This window comes from Molothrus aeneus, chromosome 14 (genome assembly GCF_037042795.1).
Source record: "Molothrus aeneus isolate 106 chromosome 14, BPBGC_Maene_1.0, whole genome shotgun sequence".
In the NCBI taxonomy this organism is placed as follows: Eukaryota; Metazoa; Chordata; class Aves; order Passeriformes; family Icteridae; genus Molothrus; species Molothrus aeneus.
In genome coordinates this window covers 12,326,696-12,350,936 of record NC_089659.1, presented here as the reverse complement: position 1 = coordinate 12,350,936, position 24,241 = coordinate 12,326,696, and the positions used below count along the sequence as shown (strand labels likewise).

At 46.3% G+C, this 24,241-nt stretch overlaps 1 protein-coding gene across 5 annotated transcripts in view; it reads left to right on the top strand.

Annotated features, from left to right (window-relative positions):
* The window catches only part of MBNL3 (muscleblind like splicing regulator 3), a 90,921-nt gene that overhangs the window by 29,859 nt on the left and 36,821 nt on the right, over positions 1–24,241 (top strand). For 4 of the 5 annotated variants that reach the window (XR_010784554.1, XR_010784553.1, XM_066559742.1 and 1 more), the window contains exon 1: positions 1,736–2,521. The exons of the other annotated variant lie outside the window; for it this stretch is intronic. Coding sequence is in view for 2 of the 4 variants with exons in the window: in XM_066559742.1 (XP_066415839.1) it covers positions 2,348–2,521 (174 nt within the window). In the remaining 2 variants the exon portion in view is untranslated. Of the gene's footprint in view, positions 1–1,735; positions 2,522–24,241 lie in introns of those variants that run through there. 5 annotated transcript variants of the gene reach the window in all.

Genomic DNA, 24,241 nt, shown 5'->3' with positions numbered 1-24,241 from the left:
CGTATCAGTGAATGGGATTCCTGTATAAATTTGCCCTGTTTGCGAAATTGGAATTGATTTAGAGCAGCTCTTCTTTACAAAACCCAAAAAACACAAGCATGGTTAGGTGTGCCTTTTTTCCTTCTCTTTGAAGTTTAAAACACACTTAGCAAATATGACGTTTGCATTCTCTGTTCCCCACCTGATGTGCAAAAATGCAAAGGTCCTTCCAGAAGCATGGGTCAGACCAAGCTTTGTGATGATGCCTCAAGCTGGATTGCAGGGATCTGGGCAGGTTTTGTTATCAACTTGAGTCTAATTAAGCCTAGAAAGTACTTGCAGTGTAGGTTTAACGAGTGTTGTTTTCTCTAAATTGAAATAATTCGATCTGTGAATCAAACAGCCTCTGTGCCCCACCCCCTGCTGCTGATGACAGCCTCTTCCCACACTTCTTCCTTGGTAGCATTGTTTCCATTGTTTCCAGCTCCAGTAGGTTTCAGTTACTGATCAGTGTAATTGCAATAACACACCAATAATGAAAGAGGAATTTAAGCTTCCTTTTTTTGTAGTTGAAGGCTCTTCTCCTACGAAAGCTTGAAATCTTAATAGCAGTCACACAGGCAACATCCCGCGCCTGTCAAATGTTTGCAAAAGTGGACGCTCGTACTTTAGGAAGATAAAGGGCTGGATTTTGGGAACTTGGAAACAGCCCAGTCCTATCAGGCGGCAATGGTACAGCTAATATTAGAATGGGAGACTCTAGAGACAGCTTAACATTTTAGTGGATGCCAAGGAAGCCTTCAACTGGAATGCATTGAAAGTTGTTTGTTGTATAACACGAGTTGCTGGAGTCAGAGTAATTCGAGTTGCCTTTGGTCTGGTGGAAAACTACAGCTGTGAGCAATGAGTTAATTTTTTCCGTGTGTGTGTGTGTGTGTGTGTGTGTGTGTGTGTGGCTTAGGTTTCCCTGTCGGGTTTGCTCTTCGTTTTGTAGGCTCTGAATCCATGGAGGAGCGGCTGCGAGCCAGCCGTTTGTCTCCAGAGCAATCGCAGGAGCAGCCCCGCGCTGGGCATGGTTTGATGGAACACCTTGGAAGGGCTGAGCAGGAGCCCGGCATGTAACACAGCCACCGGCTGCTCTTCCTGCCTCAACATTTCCTATAGAAAAGGGGTGGGCTAGTTAATGTTAATTTAAAAATACTATTGTAGAGCAGAGTATTCCCCGTTATTCCGGGAGGGCTCGTGAAGCGCAGCCCCCGCCGCTGTAGAGTCGGGGCTGGCCCTGAGGGTCCCGGGGCTGCGGCGCCCACCGCGGCGCTATGAAACGGGCTCCGCTATTGGTCTGCTGCCCGCGGGTGCCGCTGTAACGGCGAGCGCCATTGGCCGGCGCCACCTCCCATGCGCAGCGCGGCGCGGGCAGTGCCCCCGTGCCCGCAATGGCCGCCGGCGCCGCCCCGCGCCCGCCCGCCCGCCCGAGCGGGGCCGCAGGCTCCTGGCTGATTCTATTTCTCTTTTTCCTGCAGGTTGCTGAAAAGTGCCTTTCCTGAAGCCACCGCTGCTTGGATTTCTGTCTAGGGCTGCCTCTCTCTGCCCCTCGCCCCCCTCTCTGTTTAATTCGGCGTTGCTTGCAGTCCGTGCCCTGACGGCGGCGGCTCCTCCAGCCTTGCCCTTTTTTTTTTTTTTTTTTTGGCTCCCCATTTACACGCAGTTTGCTCAGCCATTTTATTTTTTTTCCTTCCCCCGACTATGTAGCAAATATTTAAGAGAAAAGAAAGAGGAAAAAAAAATCAGACATCCTTTTGCCTGTTTTGATGCTCGTGAACCATAATTTTTAGAAGCAAGAAATAGAAGGAAAAAAAAAAAAAAAAAAAAACAAAAACCCGAAGTTTTCTCCCCAAGGACCGAGACCATTCCACAAACTGAAGTGCTGCCAGCAGCATATGCTTTTTGCAAGAATAATTGAAACCATTAACTGGAGAGCACAGAATTCTTTTGAAAGTCTGCCAGTTATTTGCAAGTAACTTTGGCAGTGGCACAAAATATAACACTTGTATTTTAACTTCTACAATTGCACTTTTAGGAGCTGGCCTCTAATTTGATTTTCAGTTGTTCTGATAAGATTTCTATTTTATGATTGGCTTTATGTTTAATTCTTGTTTAAAGAAACACGATTTGACTTAAATGAAAACCTAAGTGCTGATGAATAGGAGTTTTACCAAAGCAACAAGTTAGTTATTTCTTCACGTTTAACTTGAATTCACTTTTTTACCCTTTTTTTAAAAAAAAAAAGAAGAAAAAAGAAGATCAGCAGTAAACATTACCCTGAGGAAGGGTGCGATTGCTTGCATTTTAATTTTTGTTTTTTAATATGGCTGTAAACGTGTCCCTGGTTCGTGATACAAAATGGCTGACGTTAGAAGTGTGTCGAGAGTTTCAGAGAGGGACTTGTTCTCGGTCTGATGCAGAGTGCAAGTTCGCCCATCCGTCACGGAGTTGCCATGTGGAAAATGGTCGAGTTATTGCCTGCTTTGACTCCCTAAAGGTGAGGACTGTAACGCGTGCATTGCCTAAGCTGCCTTGTTTTTCTTTCCCTTCCCAGTGGCTCAGGCAGGGGTGTGGGATGTGCAGAACAGCTGTTTGTTGCTCTGTGTCTGCAGGGAGGATGCTGCTCCTGAAATCTCGGCTGAGTCTGACTTGAGGTGCCATTGCCTGGAGTGGCAGGCATTGCAGGGAGAGAGGATTTTATCCAGGGCATTTTTCAGTGGTAGCTCAGGTCTAATATAGCTGTCCCTGAAACAGAGAACGCAGGTTGTGGGCAGCAAATGGAATAAGACGACTGGAGAGAACTGAAATCCAGTTTTGAGTGTCCAGATCACGTCAGCTGTGCATTTGGTGCGGGGATCTGAAATGTGTTTTTAATGAGCAAAAATGAAAACAGCATTTTAAGATAATGAATCAGCTTTACATGTATTTCCTGGAGACAGAGTTGCAAATGCACTTGAAGGTTGTCCTGTAGATGAGGACCAGCCAAAATATTTGGAGAACAACATTTCCAGAAATGGTCATTGGGGAAGTGCTTTCTGCTTGGGACACACGAACTCAGTGGCTCTGCCAGGCCTGTTGGAGCTATGGCTGAGCCTTGAGGTTGGTGCTTGTCCTTGCAGAGTTGAATTTGGAGGCAGTAAATAGCTCTTGGTGGCGTGTCCCTGCTGGAGTTCCAGGGGTGACTTTCAAAAATACCAAAGACCTGGACTGTGAGTCAGGGAGAGGAGTGGAGGGGCTCACAGGAGGGGGATGTGGGCATCTCTTTCTGGCCTCACTTCACCATGGTTCTTGGGAAAGGCAGATCCACCTTTTTTTTTTTTTTTCCCCCCAAATGTATGACTCCTCAAAAGTATTTTTTACTCTGAGACCATATGGATAACTGTTAGCAGATGAGAAATCTTGACATTGTGTTTAATGTTTTGACCAAAGTAATCAACCTGTTAAAATTTCTAGAAAGAGTCTGGAAGATTTTATAATCTTATAAGTTTTCTCTTGAACTTCAACTATGGCTTGAAAAGATTTTTGTTTATTTTTATGAGCATAATGAGTAACAGAACTGGTAGAGTTATATATGCAGGGGTTCAGACCAGGACTGGATCTGGACTAACACTGGTTTACCCATTTTGTTCCTGTTAGTGGCTTCTTCATGTTTTCATTTCTGTTCTCTTTTTCCAAGAAGCTCAAGTTTTCTGTTTGCATTTGTTTTTCTCTTTTTAATCTGATTATGTGAAATGACTCTTTAGTTATACAGTGACTTTCAAATGTTCATTTACATTGCTGGTTTGCTGACAGTGAGAGACAAATATTTTTTTTTTGAAGGGGGAAAAAATCTTGTTCTTTATGCCATTGAAACTTTTGAATTGTAGCCAGTGGCAGTGTGCAGGTAATTTTAATGAAGAGATTAATATGTTCATATTTTACAGAGTATATTTGTGAATGGAAAGGAGGGCTGTCACACTGTGGAGGGTAGTTTTGTGCCCCTTGCTGGTGTTTGCAGCATCCTGGGCAGGTGTCCCAGTGCAGCCACCCAGCTTGGCTGGGCTCTGAGCTGTGCTGTCACCCCATGTGTGACACTTGCCCGTGGGTGCTGTTGGCAGTGCAGTTCCTGCAGCACACCCAGCTGTGCCAGCCCCTCTCTGCCCAGCTGGGGCTGGGACCATGTGCAGGACCGAGTCCATGGGCAGCTGGGGTTCAAATCCCACCCACTGGCATGAGCAAACACTTCTCCCTCTTCAGCAGTGGGGATGGGATGGGGAGCACCATGTTAAGAAAACAACAACAAAAAATCCCAGGGGAAGGAGTAGGGTGTGATCTTCTACAGCTCAGAATGTTTCCTGTGGAACTGGCTGTTAAATGACGTTCTGGTTGCAGTTTCCTCATGACACAATAGCAGATGCCCAGTATGTGCTGGTTAAGTGGCCTGAATTTTCCAGAGAACAGGTTTTTTGGACTTGGGAAAGCCTCGTGGAGGGCTGACAGCTCTGTCTTTGGGAAGTTCTTGAGGAGAGGTCCAAATGTGCAGAGCACTTGGCCAAAGGTGATGGGGCTGTTTCTGCACCCCTCTTTGCAGACAAGAAAATGGGTCTTGGAGCACTTCCTTCAGCCCCATGGACCCAGCAGCTCTCAGGACAGAGCCCTGTGTCCCTGTGCCACGTAGGGCTGTGGTCCCCGTGCTGCAGCCTGAGTGTGTGCATGTCTAATGCCATGCATTTCCCAGTGGAAATAACCCCCCTGGGGGCCAAACCCTCAAACAATGGTCACTCTGTTCCTGGGCCAGAGCCGGGCTTGCAAAGCACTGTTTGCAGTGGTCTTGAGGGGCTCATGGCTATAAGGGTGGCCACCCTTACAGGTAACACCAGAGAGGTGTTACATTCTCAGACCATTTAAGAGGCTTTTTGTGCCCATCCTGAGGATGTCTTTGTGCCCAACAGCTGTGGAACACCGGCCCTCTCTCCTGTGGAGGGCTCAATAGCTGCTTAGTGCTCTCTTGTCTTTCACACCCTGCATTAGCAGAACATCTGTGTTGCTTTATGGGAGGCAGGATATAGGATGCTTGTGGCTAATAAGTTTTCCCGTTGTCTTGCAACCGCCCAGGGCTTTGTTCAGACGTTGCTTATCTGCATCCATTGTGTGCTGCTGTTGCTTGTTTTTTTTCTCTCACAAACCTCTTAAGCTTGAACAATGCCTTCATACAGGAACTTCTGATAACCCAGCAAACAATGGTTTCACCTCACTGGTCAGGTCATGTGTAGCATCCAGAGCTTACTGAATTGCCCTTTTTCCCCTTTTTCCTTAATCTCCTATAGCAGTTCCATGCCTGTTGCAGTGGAAAAAGCGGTGATGCTTCCAGAAGCAGTCAGACTGCCTCAGTGTGGGTTGTTTCACTGTGTGCTACCTGTAATCTTGTGAAGAACACACAGGACTCATTGGATTAATGGGGGCCCTCACTGATGCTCAGGTGCAGGTCACCAGAACATGCTCTGCAGGAACGTTGTGTGTGTGCAATGCTTTGGTTGTGAAATATCTGGTCTTGATTTGGTTGAGAGTGCAAGGCTGATCTTGCTGTCCTGAGCTGTATTTCTTTGAAGGGGGAGTTTGCACATTTGTAGGCAGCAGAAGGAACCTTTCTCAAGCAGATTGATACAAAACTTAAAAATAGTTCCTTGCAAGAAGCTGCTATTTGAATCAGATGCCAAGAGAGCTCTCACTCTACTCATGCATCCCTCCTTGTTATTCTGGAAGCAGTGTTCTCTGAATTAATTTGTGTGAATGGCAGGAGAGTCTGCACTGCTTGATTGCAGGGCAGTCCAAAGGCCCAAGAGCTGGCTGTGCTGGCCACCCTGCTTCCAGAAGTGACCACGGGGGCTGCTGGTCAGTGCCCAGTGCTCTCTGCCCAGGTCCTGTGGCACCTCAGAGATGTTCTGAGCAAAGGAGAGGAATGTCATGTCATCCCTGTGAACTGGGGTGGCCTCTGGGTTTGTTCATTGCCTCTCTCCCTGGCTCAGTGTGCACCATCCATGCAGAGGCAGTGCTCTTTGTAAGGACTGAGACATGCTTTGCTGGCTCAAGGCAATTCCTACAAAGGTTTGTTTTGGCACTTTGGTAGGCTGCTCATCTAGTCATTAACTTTCCTATTCAGGCTGGATCGGGAGGGCAGGATATGAGCTTGTCTGACTCTTAGTTCCTGGCCAGAAAGTCATTGGTTGTGTTTCCAGTTTCTGATGTTTTCAGGAAGGAAAAAAAAAATCATCTTTGGTCACTAATGGAGCAGAGAGCTGAGAGATGGGACATTAGAAGATGGTGACATGTTATATAAAAATGTGTAGGTAATGCACATCAGGTGTTCACAGAGGCTTTGATTTATACTGCTCACAGTTTGGGTATCTGCACTGAGGACTTGAGGTTTAAAAAAATTTACAAATGCAGCTTTGTGAGGTGTGGGCTGGGGCTTTTTGCTGTTTAGGGGTTTTTGAATTTTCTTTTTGAATATTAATGTGAATTGAAGCTTCAGGGAGCATTTTGAGACAGAAAATAGTGGGGTGAAAAATTTCAGCAATATGAATTTCGACTTTGGGAGGTCTAATGTGGAAAACACTGTTAAACTATTGCATGTTTCAAAGCAGTACTCTATAAAAAAAAGGTGAAAAGTTTTCTGTGAACAGGCATAAAAAGAAGTTAAAAGTAGTTTTGTCTAAATTGTCTATTTTCTAAAAGAAGTGTTATTCTCTGGTAATAATATTCAAAATCCCAAGGCAATCTGAAAAGTTCACACTGCTTGGGCAATGGATGTACTATATGATCTTGAAACTGATGCACCTGAGGCTGTTCCTCACAGTTTTCATGCTAATTTGTACCTGGTTTATGCTGACTTGACTAGAATTATTTCTGACTTACTGGTTGGCAATCAAATCTATTTTTTTTAATTTAAATAAACTCCAAATTAAGAAACAACTAAAAACACCCACTAAACTTAGCATATGGTTATGCTTTTAGAGAGGAAGAAGAAAGCAAACAAAGCCATAGTGATATTTTTGGAGACATTCTGACTCCATGTCTCAGCTCAGTGTAATGGAGATGTAAATATTCCACAAGAACAGTGTTGAGCCAAGTCACCTGTGTGACAAACATCCACTTTTACTTGGTCATTAAGCCGCTTATCTGTGTGGCAACAGCAGATTTGCAGCAGCTTTCTGTCCATTCTGGGTGCTGGTGTGTCTTACAGCATGTCATCAGTGCTGTTTAAAACTACTGTTTAAATCAAACAACTTAAAGTGGGGGAAAATGTATTTAGACTCAATTTTATGTATAAAAGCTGTTAATACTGTATTTCTCTGTCTTTTTCTGTTAATTTCTATATTTCTCTTTGTACTTCTTTCTGAAGTAAATTGGTATTTCAAGGAGAACAGGAGAGCTTGTGGGGGAAAAATAATTTGGCCTGGATCCCTTTGCATCTATAGGTTACAACAAGCTCCACGTTTTCACAGTTGAATTTAACTGGCACACTTGCTGTCTGTACTCTCTCTAGTGTGTTCAGAAGTTTTTGGCACATCTCTGGGATGGAGAGCACTGATGGAGAAGCTCACCTGGCTCTACCTGTGCTGAGCATCTCCCAGGCCTGCCCCATTGTCTGCAGATTCTCTCTGTGGGGTTAAGGCTGGTTATGTGAAGATGATGTGTGACCTCCCTAGGTGTGTTCAGCTTTCCAGGGAAAGCATACACCTTCTTCCTTTAATCTGCCTAGCTGATCTGTCTGTGGGACAGATGTCTGTGCACAGCATGTTTGATTTGTTTAGTGTTATCCACTGCTTCCTCTGATGGCCCAGTAGTCTCATTTAATTTATCTGTGACTTTTTGACAGCTGAGCTGTGGCAGATGAGCACTGGTGGGTTTTGCAGTCATGGTTTAGAAGGTTGCTGCTCTGAGCTGTCCCCTTGCTTCTCTGTTGCAGCAGTGGTTGCTGCCACTGTGGCAGGGTTAGGAGGAGGACAGAGAGCCTTAGGCACTGAATACAAAATCCAGCAGCTGGAATTCCCTTGGTCCTGCTCTCTGCAGAGCTGCTGGGTGATGAACTTGTGTAACTGGAGCAGGCTGGTGTTACCTGGTGTCTGTGCTGCAAGGACAGCAGTAGACAGGGAGGTCTTATTCATTGCCAGCCATTTACAAAGGTATAAGGCAGAGTCCTTGACAGGAATTCTTGTCTGTGCTCTAAAGCAAGGAGGTGATCTTTGAGGTGTGTTATGGAGAGTAAAGAGGTTTGCCTTGTCCTTATCCCTGCCAGGTCTTTCTGTAGCTGAGCAGCCTCAGCAGGGAACACTACCTTGGCCTTTACATTTACAAGGACATGTGCTTTGTGAAACTAGGTGCTGTCTATGGTAACATGGCAAGAAAAGTGAGATATCTGTAGGTTTCCTGGTGCATAGTCTAGTTCTGGTGCTACCCTGGAGGGATGCTCTCTTCTCAGCTCATTGCTCATATTCCTGCAGAGGGTGGATATTTGGTGATTGGGTATTTGCTGTGCAGTCGGTGGAGAGCACCATCTGTTCCCCAGACCTCCTGACCCCACATTTCTCCTGAGGGCTTGCCCACAAAGGAGCAGATGCCTTTGCTGTTGCCTGTGAGTGCCAGTCTCATGTATGCTGTCTCTGGGACAGGTTCTAGAGGCTGGCAGAGGTGTAGGCACAGGCTGGTAAGTTGGGAAGATCTCCCACTGCAAGGGGCAAGGACAGGAACACCATCCTTGTCCATCTTCTTGCAGCTGATTGATTACAGCTTTTCCTTGGGCCTCAGACTGGTGTACTTTTCCCCTTGTACGTGTTGGAAAGCAGAGCTGTGCCCACAAACTGGTCCTGAGACCACAATTTGGAGGCCAGCCTCTTCAGGGAGATGGGCCAAGCAATTTCAGCAGTGGGGTTTTGCTGCCAGCCTCGCCTCTCCTTTCCTCACCAGCCAGCCCTGGCAATGCAGGGCCTCTGCTCCTGCCTGCAGCTCATTTTGCCTCGTTCTTCTCCCTGTGGCGTGAGCAAACCACCATCCTCAAAGGGTAAAGCCAGCAGCATTTACATTATTAATATTAGCCAAGAGTAATCTTGGGTTTCTGGTTGGGAAGATGATGGTAAAGTGCTGACTGCTGCTCACACTTGCCTAAAAAAGCAGGAGAGGAATTCTTTTGGGATGTTGACTCTAAACCCTTCTGAGCTTCTGTGTGTGCTTAAGCAGATACATTTTGAAACCTTTTATGGGCATATTGCAACGTTCCACTGGCCTTGGCATGCCACCTCCTGCTCCTGAGCTTGCTTTCCTGTTTGAAGGGCAAAGCCCTCCAGACCAAGGTTCTGGTTCTGCAAAATTACTTAAGCCTGATTTTAAGTGCTGTAGAGTTCCTGCAGGTAGAAAAGAGCTCCTTGTGCTGGAGTGAGCTGTTGCATCAAGTTTTGAGTGTTGGAAGAGGTCATCTCAGCCACTCCATAAAGGGGAAGAGCTGCCCATGGTTGTTTGCTCTGCCACCTTTGGGAGTTTCTTTGCATGCACACCTTGAGTTTGCAGTCTTGACAAGCTTGTTGGGATCTGCAAGCACAAGCTTCATGCCTGTGACCCAGGATAACTGCAGGGGGATGCTCTGTGAGCCCCAGGGTGTTCCTCTGCACAGGGAGGAGGGAGATGAGGTGCTGGGCCCAGATAGCAAGTGGCTGGCTCTGCCTGCTGTGAGTCAGAAGTTGGCCAAGGGAGCACAAAAAGAGAGTGTGTGTGTGTACAGTGAGCTCTGGCACCTCAAATGGTGCCATGTTGCAAAATGTGGCACTGCCGAGTTCTTCTAGGGAAGAAGTTCAAACGTTACGTCTTCCAGCCCTGATGTGTAGCAGTAGCTAACACTGGGATTGAAATAGAAGCACCAAACAGACCTCTGTGCCTGGTCAGAGTCTGGGGCAAAGAGGATGCTTGGCTGTGAAACTACCTAGGGGCTTCTTATGCTCCTGATTGCATTAGGCCAGCAAAATGAGCTGGGGGGAAGGTGGTGAAAGATGCCTTCAAGGGGAGTGACTGAACGAGCATGTGGAGTTGGCGGATTTCCTCAGTGGCATAGCATCAGTTTGATGTAATCCCTTAGCTGACAATAGCTTTCTGCCACTTGGGTTCACCCTTCTGAAGGAGGGTGCAGTAACTTGCTTTTATGTAATTGAGCTGTTTAGAAGCTTTAAAACAAATGTAAACAAGATGTGCTAGGCTTTTTGGAGAGCCCATCGCCTGACATCTCCCACAGAGCATTTCAATAAGTGGTTAGATTTCCAAGTGAGGAGCTGAGCTCTTTGAAATTCTGTCCCTATAAATACTGTTTTGCTGGTATTAAAATAAATGCTTTGAAGACCTTGGGTGAATGTTGCCCCATACAGGCACAGTTTTACTTCTGGCTTATTAATACTGTTTTATTGCTGTTCATAAAACAGCAGGGACCCAGGCACTGACCCCCTTCCTCACCCCTTACAGTCCTCGTGCCATGTCTGATGACAGTCTTTTGATTAGAGGAAAGACCAAGGGTTTGGAAAACCACCTTTCAGAGCCTTGTGATGATGCAAACTGCTTCAAAGTGTTGTAATGTCAGTCTCTGTGCCTAATTGCACTTTTTGACCTCACAGGAGCAGTACAAAAAAAATGTCTTTGAAGGCTGAGTGTAGCTGAGCTGCTGTAATAGCCTGTAATAGCAAGACTCTGGGTGTTTTAGGACAGGTGTCCTAACTGAGTAAGCATTTCAAACCCTGGCTCCTTCCAAAGGAATAGCTATCAAACATGCTTAGTTCTGTAATCTTGCCTGCCTGTTAGGAAAGCCCCCTGTTCTGTAGTGGCAGTGAAAATATTCAACTTAACCATAGCTAATGTGTTAGGATAGTAAAATCTTTTTGCTGTCCACACAGCAGAAAGTACATGACACAAAAGTAATGCTGATCTCTTGGGAGCCCTGGCTTTTGCATCTGGCTCTCTGAATGTCTGGTTAGTGTTTGGCCCGGGTTTAGGATTGCAGTGACATGGTTACTTGATGTCTCCACTGTCAGAGGAGCTGGATGCTGGAGTCAGGGATTATTAAGCACTAACTCTGTGTTTTTACCTCCTCTCTCTGAAGCCAGCACGTGGGAATGGCTCGGGGCTGTTCTCTTCGTGCTTCAGCTCCAAGCTGGAAAGCTGAGACCTGGAGGTGCCTTTCTGCAACATTTAGCTTAAAGCTCTGAGGAAGAAGCATATTCCTGAGAGGGCACAATTGGCTTGCTGGGACATGAGCATACTCAAATCAAGCAATTCCCCAAGTTTGTAGTGAAATGTTACGGCAGATGGCCTGCTTACAGTGCGGGATATTATTAGAACCATGATCAGTGCTAATAAGGTCATTGGTGGTGGGGGAGGAGGTCAGTGTCTGACCTTGTTTGGAAGGTGGCAGCCTGTGCTCTGGGAAGAAGTTTTCCTCTTGCAGCAGTGGAATGTGAATGTTTAAAACAAGCTACTTTGTTTATTAGTATGACTGCACAGTGGAGAGAAAGACCCACCACACAGTCCAGCATAACTGCTGCAGGGGTGCTGCTGGCCCCCACCCCTTGCTTTTAATGGTGCACAGAGCACCATTAAAAAGTGAGGCAAATTCTGCTTAATTCTGGGAATGGGAACCAGGAGCAGTTTAGCTAGTGCTCCAGAATGGGTATGGTATCACAATGCATGCCCAGGTGACTGCTGAGTGGTCTCTGTGTTTTATCTTGCCTCTGACTCTGCATTAACACAGCACTAACTTTCAGCTGTTCTCCTACACTGGTGTCAGAAAAAGACCCAAAACAACCACTACAGATAAGAGTGTTGGAATCCAGTTGAATTTCATGAGTGATGTCCACATCTCTGCCCAGCAGTACCCACACCGGGTTCTGATGGGGATTTAAGTCAATAGTCTGAAACGTGGTGCTTTAACTCTGTCTCATCACTTCTTCTTTGCCTTAGGAACTCTGGGTGCTGTGATCAGCTCTGGGTGCTTAGTGAGAGGAGACACCTCTCAAACAGAGGGGCATTTGGGAAAGTGTGGAGTATCTGGGGGTTCAGAGGTGGCCAGGGCAGCACCAGTACAGTGGAGCTGCAGCCCGTGTGCCCGAGACCGTGGCTGTCGTGACGCTGCTTCCCTAAGTCCCTGTTATCCACAGGAACACGGCTGGTGCTGGGAACAGTCACACGGAGCTTAGGTCCTTAAAGAGCCCTGCTTCAACTGAGCAGAGTTTGAATACAAAACCTCAGTGTGTAATCCCAATGGTATTGGCTGATCCCACTGGTCTGTGTTTCTTCCTCTTGCTGTCCATTCCTAAAGGATCAGAGCATGGGTAAGGCTTGCAGCCATTATGTGCTCTTGATCCCAAATGGTTGGTTTGTGCAGTGTTGTGCTGCATGCAGTGCTTGGGCTCTGCTCCCAGAGTGCCTTCCACGTGATGCTGCAGATAGCAAACCCAGGATGAGTTTGCCAGGAGAAAGCTAGAGCCTCATGGGCTTGGACATTTCAGCCCATGCCGTAGCACTTTAGTGCTCAGGGTTGGGGGGGGTTGAAAGCCAGACATAGAAATGAGCCTTTAAGGAGGGCTTGGAAGATCATCCAGGCATGGCAGAGATAATGGTGTTTTAGGTCAGCTGTACGAAGGAAAGCTCTTTCCTCCCTGTGAGGGAATTTTGTTTCATAAACCAGTGGACTTTCAAGACAGTTCTTTTTGGAGAGAATGTTGCTCCTTCCCAAACATTGTAGGGGAAGATGCTTAAAGATGCTCCTGCTTATGCAGAAACCCTCTCAAATCTTGCTCCGATGGTCAAAGACTTGCAGTCTTATTCTAAAGCCTTGCTTCTTCTTTCTGCTCTGTTTCCTCCTCCCCTCTGGGCCTATTTGTCCCCAAGCCCTAGTGCAGCTCCCCTGTCCTCTTTGTCCCTGTTGTAGTGTCTGCAGGGATTGTACAAGGCAGCCTGAGAAGTCTCTTGCTCTCCTCTCCTGTTGCTTCAGCAGTCATTTTTATTTCTCAGTGCATCAGCAGTCATTTTTATTTCTCAGTGCATCTGGTGCCCTTGCAGATGAAGATGTAATCATGGTTTCCTCCCTGCAGACTTTGACTCCCTGCTGTGTCAATCCTGTTGCCTGTAAAACCTCAGTGATGTGCTGCAGGGTGGGAGCTGGAGCAAGGCAGGCAGGCTGAGTGACTCTGGTGCTCGAAGCTGGAAAGCCATCAGGGCTGATAAAAGCAAGGCAGGGATGTCTGAAACCTCTGAGCTGCAAGGGACAACCTCAGGGGAAGGAGGTGGGGGTTTACTGGGGAGGAGCACTGCAGCTCCCAAGCCACTTTCCCATAGGACTGGGGAGCTCGGGGATGTGGCAGGGACCCCGGCCACCCATCACTGCCAGCTCTGTCAGCATCTGCTGGCTGGCATGTCACGGCAGGGTGTGGGTTTCCCCGCACAGACCATGTCACTCCTGTCACCAGAGCCCACTCACACTGCTCTGCACCATCCTCAGGAGAGCTGGGAGAGGGGAGGGGGAAATCCCTTGGGGGCTGGGAGACAAATGGGCAGAATCACTTTTACCTAGTGGTGCAGAGGTGGGATAAAGCAGGCTGCTGGGAGGAAGGAGCTTGGGAGGCATCAAAGGCATCACGGCTGCAGCAGTCCAGGACAGCGCAGCTGGAATGCAGTCTGGGTGTTGCTGAGGCTTCCCCTGGCTGCCTGGGGTTTTTCCACCAAGTCTGGTGTATTTAGACTGAAAACTCTTCAGGCTGGGACTGTCTCATTTTGTGTTTGGGTAGTAATTGGAGCAGGACCCTGAGCTGTAGCATTGATGAGTATTTGTATTCCCACAGCCAGAAATCCCCTGCTGCAGCCTTGTGCGATAAAGCACAGATTGAATTAAGAGGATTTTCATTGTTGTTTTGTGTTTCTCTGCATGGGTTTTTGAAGAGTCCACAGTAATATAAAATCTTTAGAAGTCTTTACTTGGAGTAGAGCTCACATTAGGTAGGACAAAAACACTACTCAAAACTGTTTTTTTAACCCTGTTTTGATTGTGCTAATTCTTGGAGAATGATTTTAAGCATCCTTTCAGTCCTTAGCCCAATCAGGGGAGAAGTGTTAGCACTTTTCTTACTTTGTGGTCTGTATCAGAGGCACTCGAAGAGAAGTTTGTTCAGGGATTTCTGCCGGTGCCCTATCAGAAGTCCATCTATCTTGGTTTAAAGCAGTTTGAGCGTTTTTTCAGCAGTGTTGGAGTGTTTGCTTATGTAGGCACTGGTCCTGCTGCATTCCAGACTTGCTAATGACCCTGGAGCTTCTTTGCAGCTACTCCTCTCACGTGTCGAGAGACTGCAGATGTCCTCAAGAAAGGTCACTCTTCCTTGCAGAAAAAATCCCTCCAGTCCCTCCCAACCCCATCTATATGGGCCCATCCCACCTAAAAACAAATGAACATTTGCATTGCAGCTGACTCATCCCGACTCTGCCCGGTGAGGGCAGTGAAAGGTCTTTTTCTTGCTGCCCTTTTAGGAAGGGATTGTGCTGCATCTGAAGATATCTCTTGTCAGTAGCAAAAGCAAAATACATGAGATCAGGTGTCTGCTGCCTAAGGAAGTCATGTTGTTTAAGATTGCTTTCTAATAGAAAACAGCCTTCAAAAGGTAAGCCTTGCATACCTCCTCATCTACCAAAGGCTGAGCATCTCAGGCAGTCTGTACTGCACTTGGTGAACAGGCCAACGATAAGCAGCTCAGGGCAGGAGTTTGGAAAGCAGAGCAGCAATACAGGAAGGACAGAAAAACCCTATGGTAATTTGATCAGTTTGCTTTTGTGCCTCAAGTCTGAATAAGCAAGCACATCCACATGGATATGCTTTAGTTGCTTCTGCCTCCCCCAGCTTTTCTCTTGTGCTCTCAAACCTAAGTGAGTGAATCTGGTGGTTATTAAAAACATGAACTCCAAAGCACCAAGCAAATGAAAGGAAAGCCCTGATCAGTTCCATTCTTGTTGATCAGCTGGGACAGATGGATGGACAGAGATACATGTATGCCCACGCAGGACACATTCCTTTCTTAGCTGTTCTGGCACTTACACCAGTGCTGCAGAGGAGAATTTAGGTCAGACCAAAAGTTGCATCCCACAGGAGTAAATGGATACAATCCACCTAACTAGGCATACAACCTTTTCAGTGTCCTGTCCTACAGCTCTTGTTACACAGAAGGGAACAGATCCCAGTGGCCACATGGAATTAACCTCTCAGCAGCTGAAATCATGGATTCTGCAAAATGCATTATCAGTTAATACCCATTCCTGTCATCACATGGAGAAAACAGACCGCTCTTGCTAGATTTTGGGGTCTTTGGACTATATGTCAGTGTAGACACCTACAGACCCTGAATTTTGCTTATCTAGGTCAGCATGGAATGCAGGGTGAGCAGAAAGCCCCTTGAGCAGTGTGGTTTGCAGTATCTGTGTTGGCTTACTGTTCCTGGGAGGGCTTTGTTAGTTTGTAACATGGATCTGCTTTGGCTGAGTGAGGTTGGGACTGTGAATCTGCACAGACCTCACCAGACTGCATAACAGCCTGTGGGAACCAGGATCTGTGAGCAGTGTTGTAATTAGAACAGGTAGAAGTTTTGCTCTGGCCAAGGTTGTTGTAATAAATCCATTGTATATTAGCAGGTTTTCAGATGTTGGCACAGAACTGGGCATCGTGTTCATTAAAGCTAGCTGCTGGTGTGGCACTTGTGACTAGTGCATGGGAACTGCACCTAAATATGTCTCACTAATTGCAGTTTTATCCCAGAATTGTCATTGCCAAACTCTCCTTTTGCCCACAGAGATGTCAGTGTATTATCTTTGGCATTGTGAGCCCATCATGTTTGCCTCTGTGGAAAAAGGTCTGTCCTGTTGCCACCGCAGCTTGCTGTGCTTCTCCAAGGGCTCAGCTCCTAGCAAACATTTACAATTTACAATGCCTTAACCTCCCTTTCACTAGGGATGGTAGCAAATACTGGTCACATATCTGCTTTCTAGTGCCAGGTGCTTTTTAAAGAGCACTTCTGAAGGCATTTTTTAAGAGAAAAATCCCCTCTGTGACTTAAATGTGCATATGTTACTGGCTGTAATAAACACCTCACTAAATAGATCAGTCTGCAAAAGCTGACCGAGGTGGAGTATTAGCCTAGGGCAACGCAGGCTTTCTTTTTATTTTTACTTGTTTTTTTCCTTTTTTCTCTTTCTTCCTTTCTCTTCAAGCCTTGCTGCCTCCTGGATGGAGGGTTGTGATTCAATGTCACTTGGCCTGAATGTCCTCTTTGGAAGCCAAGGTCCATGTGAGATGTGTGGTCCTTGCCTGCTGTGCCTAGCAGGCTGCAGGACCTCTCTTAAAGGTACTTTTTGTATCTGCACCTTTAATCCTTTGACCAACAGCAAGTTCATTATACTGTGGGCATGAAATCTGAGGCCTGGCATGAACCAGAAAGCTTTGGGGTCCTTGTTTGGAACTGTGTGGAGTTGGTGGCACACAGTCAGCCCTTTTCTGTGGCTTGGTAGCTTCTCTGCAAAGCCAGAGCAGAGGGGAAAAGTGCTGCTGTGCACAAAAATGCCTGGCATGTGTGGCTGAAACAGGAGCACGAGGACAAAGCTTGGTCTTGGTGAACTGAACTATTGCCTGAGAAAGCAGCTGGGGACATCAGGGGGACATCAGGGTGAGGAGCAGGGCAAGCTGGCTTTGCTCTGTGCCATGGGGCAAATCCTAGTCAAGAGCAGAAAGGTGTTCTGTGCCTTGGAACATCAGAACCCTGGCTCTGACAGATATCAGGGAGCAAATCCTGTGGTGGCAACTGAGGCCATCACCCTCCTGTGCTGCTGCATCTGCTGTTGCCCTGCAGTCACCTCCTTTGTTGGCTTAAGCTGTTGCACAGAGGGACTGTCATGTCATGTTCTGACATATCTTGGTTTTTCCACCTGAAGTGTGGAAAGCCAGAATGGCAGAGCCCTGCCACATCCTTCCCTGCTCAGAGAATGGTTGTGTTCTGCCAAGTTCTTAGAAAAACCCAACCAAACCTAGCCACCTCCATATCTTTTTATTTGCAATTTCATTTTGCTTTCTGAAACAGTGACAATGAGGTTTTCTGAGCACGACTTTGCCCTCTGCAGGACAGGAGGGCAGGTTTGGGTCAGACATTTAGTTATCAATCTCTGCTCTTCCCTATTTGCCTTTTCCCTTGTGTAAACTTGAGCCATGAGGCTGCCAAAGGTGGTCACATGTCCAATATTTGTATTCATGAACACAGTACTTTAACATTTATTCTCCTGGGCTTTGATGTACTTTGCCTGGTTCTGTCTACGTGTGGTTTGCCTGCTGCAACTGTAATATTCAACAGACACTGTAGGTAGAGGAAGGTCAGAAGCATCAACTTTCCATATGACCTTGACAGATTCAGCTGGTGAAAGTTATAGAATTGGATTATGGGATTTACAATGAAAAGATGGTTTAAGGGACAAGAGAAACTGCACTTGCTGTTTTCAAATGCTGGTCTGGTATAATAGCAATCAGGAGGGACACAACTGAGGATGGAAGGTAGAAGACATATGTGAAGTTTAATTTTGTTTGTTTTTCTTTGGGGTTTTGTGGTGTTTTTTTTAATACAGCACTTGTGCAGTATTGTTCCAGAGAGCTGGCATGAGCTTTTTTTTTTGTAATTTATTATAGAAGAAAAATCAATGACTTGCCAGTGTTTCTATCTTCCAGGTAGAATTGATTTTTTTTTTTTTTACTTAGAAATAGTCTCACATTGAAACCCACAGGAATATTAACTTTGGTGGATGTCACCTCCTCCACATCCTGCTCTGTACCTGCAGTGATCCCAGGGCTAAACATGCTCCTGAACGTGCTCTCTTTACTGGACACTAAATGCCTTCTTTTGTAATTGTTATTGATCATTTCCTTCAGCAGGTCTGTAAAGTCTTACTTGTCTTGGAGAGAGCCTGGTTTTGATACTGTATTAAACATTCCTGAACATTCCTGAACCTAGGAAAGTAGTGGAATAATACTTGGAAGACATTAAAAATGCTCAGTTCAGAACTCTAAATGATGATAATTCTAGTCTGTTTAAACCTAATTTCAAATATGTGGTGGTAACAGACTGATATGGTTCACAAACGTAGCATAATCAAAATGTATTGGTGGATACAAAAGAAAAGAGCTTGATGAAGTCTTTATTCTTGTCTTTTGTGGCATGAGATTGCTGTTGTAATCTCTCAGATAAACATTTTTTTCTGCTCTGTGGCTCTACAGCTCAAAAAACATACTTTGACAGTGCCATACTCTTTTAATATATATTTCTTGGTCTTGGTAAACACTGTCCATTGCTTGGAGCAAGCTAAATGTTCCACAAACCAAAAACATTAAAATCAATACACTTTTTTCATTGAGCATAACAGAGCGTGCCATTGGCCTCAAAGAAGAGAGCTTGGCAGGGGAACAGAGCTGGAAAGAGTTGTCAAGATGTAAAAATATAATGAAGGAGCTACAGGGCTTTTCCCCAACAAAATAACTGCTCTGAGTTTTTAAGAACCTTCAAGTATAACAAACAGCTTGGAATGAAAATCCTGCGTGAGAGCAGGAGGACAGCCATGACCTCTTTGTGCTGTCCTGGGGAAACTCAGTGGAACATTGCTGTATTCAGCAATGTGCAAAACTTCACTCACAGCAGCTCTCAGCTTCCCTAATTGCCAGGTGAATAAGGATTTGGGAATTTAGGCTAGTGCCTGTGGCTGCTTAGAATCTACTGGAATGCAGTAGTTGCATGTCCCCCCTGTTCCTAATTAAAATATATTTTTAAATTGTCAGGGTGATAGTACTTGAGCTCTGTGGTAACAAGGCATCGTTTCTTTCTGGAGCTGGATTTGCTTGCCGAGGTCAGTGGTTTGAAGTGATTGGCAATGGCTGTGAGTGGCTGTCACCAGTTAAGGTGCTACCAAAAAGGGAGATGAGGACATAGAAATGCTGCTTTCTGCTTTGTTTTTGTCTCCTGCTCTGGTTTGAGCTGTGTAACAAAAACAAGCTTGACAAGCATTTTGAGGCTGCAGATTTTCAAGCGAGTCCCAGATAAGCATGTTTGAGTTCCTGCAGAGCACATCTGATCTTGCAAACCCCCCTGTCCAAGTGCTTTGCACTTTTATACAGACTGTTTGAAAGGAGTGGCATGTGCAGTAGGGCTTGGCCACGCTGTGCATCTGTTTGTTCCCAGCATTTGCACCTGATCACTCTCTTACCCTGGTGCGAGGGAACACTGATGTGCTCAGGGTACGTTTTTAATATCCTGGTGAAATTGTTCAGCTGCTAAACTGTTTGTGCCATGTGATGGGACGTGTGTTCCCTGCTTGGGCAAAGTGCTGCTGTCCCTTATATGCCTTTAGGTGGTGACCTGTCCAACTCTGCAATAAGTAGACGACTGAAGCCTTGTCAGCTTGGCCACGTGCCACAGGGTCAGTCATTGTGTGTTGGTGGCAAGGGGCAGCTTTCCAGTCCTGTGATGGGAGAGAGCCTTCAAGCACAGCACATCTCCCTGAGCCAGTGGCATACAGCACAGCCCCTGTAGCTTGGTTTGTGTCTGTGGTAGAGGTTGGCTTTTGCAGACAAAGGCTGGAAGGACAAAGAGATGGAAGTGTTACGGGTCTTTAGCAGTGTTTGTTCAGTATTCTCCTCAGCTGGCTGTGGGCAGCTTTATTTCTGGACTTGAATACCTTTTGTAGAAATGATGCTGGATTTTTTTACCTTGTGTGTCCTTCTTTCCATCTTCCCTGCAAAGCAAAAATATCCCAGCAGAACAGTCACAGGGGAGGCTGAAGAGCAGCATCAGTGTCTTAGAGCCAGGGATTGTTGTGTTTGCTTTTCATTCCTTGTGCATTTTTCTAACTCCCTGGACACAGAGCTAGAGCCTACCTGGACTGTGAAGTGACTGTGTTTCACTGAACTGTTGCAGAGGGATATAATGTTTTAGGTTTTTTAAGCTCAAACATTGATTGTCTTCCCAAGGCTCTGCCCCACAGCTGTAGGGAGGGGAAAACTGGGTAGACTGGGACTGTGCAAAGTGTACCAGCCTCCCTTCAGTGGGGTGAACACAGAATGCCTGCTTGGTGTGCTCTGAGGGTTTTCAAGCTGCCTTGCACTTGCATGTGCCACTGAGCTTTACTTTGAGCTCTCAGTTCAGAAGGACCCAAAACTCTTGTTGTAGCTGCCAAATGTCACCTGCTTTCATTTGGAATCATGCAAAACATCAAGGTTCATTCATTTCAGTCAAGATCAAGTCTAGGCTTGCTCAGAAAGGGCTTGACCTAACATTCATTGAAGCCATGAAATTCAGTTGCTGTTTTAGTGACAAGCTGGGGCTGCCTTGAGAGTGCTGGGAACATTGGTAGCCCTGGGAGCTTGTGATAACTATTCTAGTTTTTCCACTGAAGCTGTATGGAAAGGCAGGTCTGACTCTTGTCCTCTGTACCCTGACAAAAGACATGTCCCTGTTCACCTCAGCAGCCCTGGGTCAGAGCTGACATGCTGCTGCTGCAGCTCAGAGCATCGTTCAGAACAGCACAAAATCTGCAAAAGATTCTCCAGTGACTACAGGGGAGCTGAGTTGGGCCAAAATAACACCTGGGGTGATTTTAGCATTTTTCTTCTCACCTGTGCAGGCTCAGGGAGGTGGCTCTTTATACTCAGAGGTGGGAATTTCAAAGTTAGGCAAAACTCACCCTAAAGATATTGTAAAGCTGTGGTTTATGCTTTTTATAGGCTGTTTAAATTCTGTTTCCAGCAAATTCTGTATTAATGAACTGTACTGTTTTCTGGCTTGAACATGCATTTCACAGGGTCTGTATCATCCATAGCTGGAAATCACCAGATTAGCCTTAACTCTAGTATTTTTATTCACACCCATTGACATTGAAACTTTTGTATGGTAGGAAGTCTGTGTTGCTTCCCTTGCCTTCGAGGCTGATTGCCATCTGGTAATGCTAACTAGAAGATACATTTTGCTTTTTCTTTTCAGCTATGATCTGTTCACAGCAGGATCCTCACCATAACAGCAGTCTCTGGGCTCTCTGTAAATGGGTGTTACACCTGCATTTGAAAAATGTCAGCAGCCAGCTGTGCTGTATTTTTTTATTGCTGTTACAAGTAACTTTGGACCACCAGCTTCTTTGTACCCAATACTGTCTAAGCAGGGCTGCTGGTGTAGGAGGGATGCAGAGCACAGACTATCCAGAATCCCAACATCTGTCCCAAAAGGAGCAGAAAAAGCAGTAGAATTGGAAAGCCTTTGTGATGGGTTATTTCAGAGAGGGAGAATGAAGCGCTGGTGTTAGGCTTGGGAGTCTTTGATGCAGCACAAATCCACTTCCAAACAAGACAGGGAACAAAGCATAGGATAAATTTTTATGTGACTATCCACAACAGCTTGGAAAACTGAGTTCAGTGGTAGTCTGGAAGGATGTGCTTGGCAGGACTGTTCAGTTTTGTTTTGTTCTGATGGCTTGAATGATGGAATAGAGAGAGTATGCTTGTTAAATTGGTAGTGTGCTTTGAGCTGGGAGGAACTACAGACACTCTTTAGAGAACCAGGTGTGGAGTTGCAGATAGTCTTGACAGGTTGGAAAAGTAATCCATAAAAAGGTGAGTGAGTTCAATAAAAGCAGTATGAAATACAGAGTTGGAGTGAATCAGCTGCCTCATACAGAGAGCAGCATAGCTGGGTCTGGAGTAGTTCTGGGAAAAGCTTGTTGAGAGTGAATCAAAGTATGTTACATTGTTAGTAGGAAAGAAAATGCCATGCAGGGATGTAAAAGCAGTAGTGTCATCTGCAGGACTTGTGAAAAAATCTGTGTACCTGCATAGCACTGGTCAGGGGTTAGGTGGAGCACTGGGCAGGTGCCCACAGCAGCAGGGGCTGGGGGAGTAGCCTCAGGAAAAGCTTGGACTGTGCAGGGAGAGTTGGAAGAGGGTGGTTTGCATAGTCTGGAGCTGAGAGTAAGGAATAGGGGTAGATGTGACAATAGCCTTTAAGTATGGGCCCTTCCTCAAGGAGGAAAGGAATAATTCCTATCTGGCCTAAACCAGAAGTTTTAGGTTTCTGTTGCAAGTGGAGCAAAACTGCAGTTGAAAATCAGCTGTGAGGAGACTGATGTGTTGGAGTCCCATGTCTGGGAAATACACAAGAAATGGGAACAAAGCATATAAGTGATCTGTGTGGGCAGTGGGGAGATGTATCACTTTACTATATCCTTCCAGACCTGGATTTTAGGATGCTTGTAGGGGGGTCTAACAGCCTTCCATGAGAACATATTCAAGGAGTGTTTTCTACATAATTTCACTTTTACACTGCTCTGTGAAAGTGAGCTACTCCAACACTGCTAGGAGAAAAGCATTGCTCTGCAGCAGAAGTTACCTGATGTATTGGGCCAGGGTCAATGTTCAAGGGAGGTTGTGAGGTTGCAGTTCTCACTGACTCAGTTGGCAGCATAATTTCTGAAATTCCATTAGCCTGTAGAAAGGACTTGCAGATAAAGATCAGGCTTGCAGATCAGGGCTGGCTTTGAACTGCAGCGAGTGACAATTGGGCTGCATGAACACCTCTCTGAGACATAACACTCACTAATGATCAGACTGACTTGTCAGCTCCAGCCTCCTTTGTTTTCCAGTTGAAAACATGCTATTTCCATGCTATTTGATGTTTGCCAGTGGAAGGTGTTTGATCCAGCAGGGAGATGGACAGCTATCTCCCTTCCTCCAACACAGCTCTCTACCTGTATGGAAAGAGGAGTGTGGTGCAGCATTGGAGGTGGCTGGACAAGCCATGCAGTGCACTGGAGGTGGCAGGATGAGCCACTCAATCCAGCCAGCATTCCACTTGCTCAGCCCTGGAGAAGGTTGCTTAGGGACAAACTGCAGTGAGCAGTTGAGTAGAGGTGGTGCACTGGTGATTTGCTGTCCTGGAAGTGTAACTTCAAAGCTGCAATCCTTATAGGATGGGTGGAGGACTTAGAGCTTGGGCACCAGGTGCCAACTCTGCCTCCCAGGGCCTCTCTTTTCTTGCAGAGCAGGTGGCAGTAGGGGTAGACCTAAAGCAGCACGTGCTGCTCAGTACATGTTCTTAGTTGTGCTGCTTGGACATGGGGATGCAACCCTGAGCTCCCCACTTTTTGCCTCCCACTGTTGCAGGACAATTCGTGCTCTATGGCATGAATTTGCAGCCTGCCCTGCAAATGTGGAGCAGACACCATGGTGGTTGAGGTTGTATTGTGTATGAGAAAGAAAGCCATGCAAGGCTGTGGCAGGAGCAAGGATCCATGGCCAGGAGAGAGCCTTTGTGTGCATGTGGTGAGTGGGATGGAAAGCAGAGAGCGTTTCATGCCTCAGCACTGGAGCGACAGGCACTGAGTAAGCAGGGCCAGCACATCTCTGAATGTGCCTCCCCACTGAGTTCCTCTTGGGAGGTGGAAATCTGCTGCTTCATGCAGAGAAAAGTTATGTAGACAAGCTGTGTTTTGGTGCCTGGTTTTGTGCAAAACATGGAAATCCTTTCCTGCCTGGTCTCTTTTCATTCTTTTTGCTGTCAGTCATTGCACATGTCATCAGTGTCTGTGGAAAAGACTGCACAGTCAGGGCACCAACCTACTGCAGCCTCCAGTGTGTGAAAAGCCACATTAGCTTGAAGATTTTCACATGAGAACTGCTGGTGATTGATGGGACGTAGTGTGCAGTCATTAAAGCCAGAAATGTGTGTCTGGAACCCCTCACTGGTGTCCGGGATTAAAGAGACCGTAACAAACTGCATTACTGGTGCACATGTGAGCAAGCCTTGGGGGTTGTGCTGGGAGCCTTGTTTCTGCAGCACAGCTCCACTCACTTCAGCAGCCAGGGAGGAGAGAATTTGTGCAACATGCTTAGGGAAGGTTCATCCAGCCTGGTGCAGTACCCAGAATGCTCTTATTTGCATCCCGCTGAGCTAGGATGCAGATGACAAGGTGCAAACTCCACACAACCAGGTATAATGCAGGTTTTTCTACTGGTTTCAGTGTGCTGCCTTCAGTGCTGCACTCCAAACAGCTGGCTTTGTTGCAGTGCAAGCTGCTGTCACGTTAGCTGGTGTCAGATGCCAGCCATTTACAGTATACGCCATCACAGCATGACTTAAGTTGGCAACACAGAGTCAAT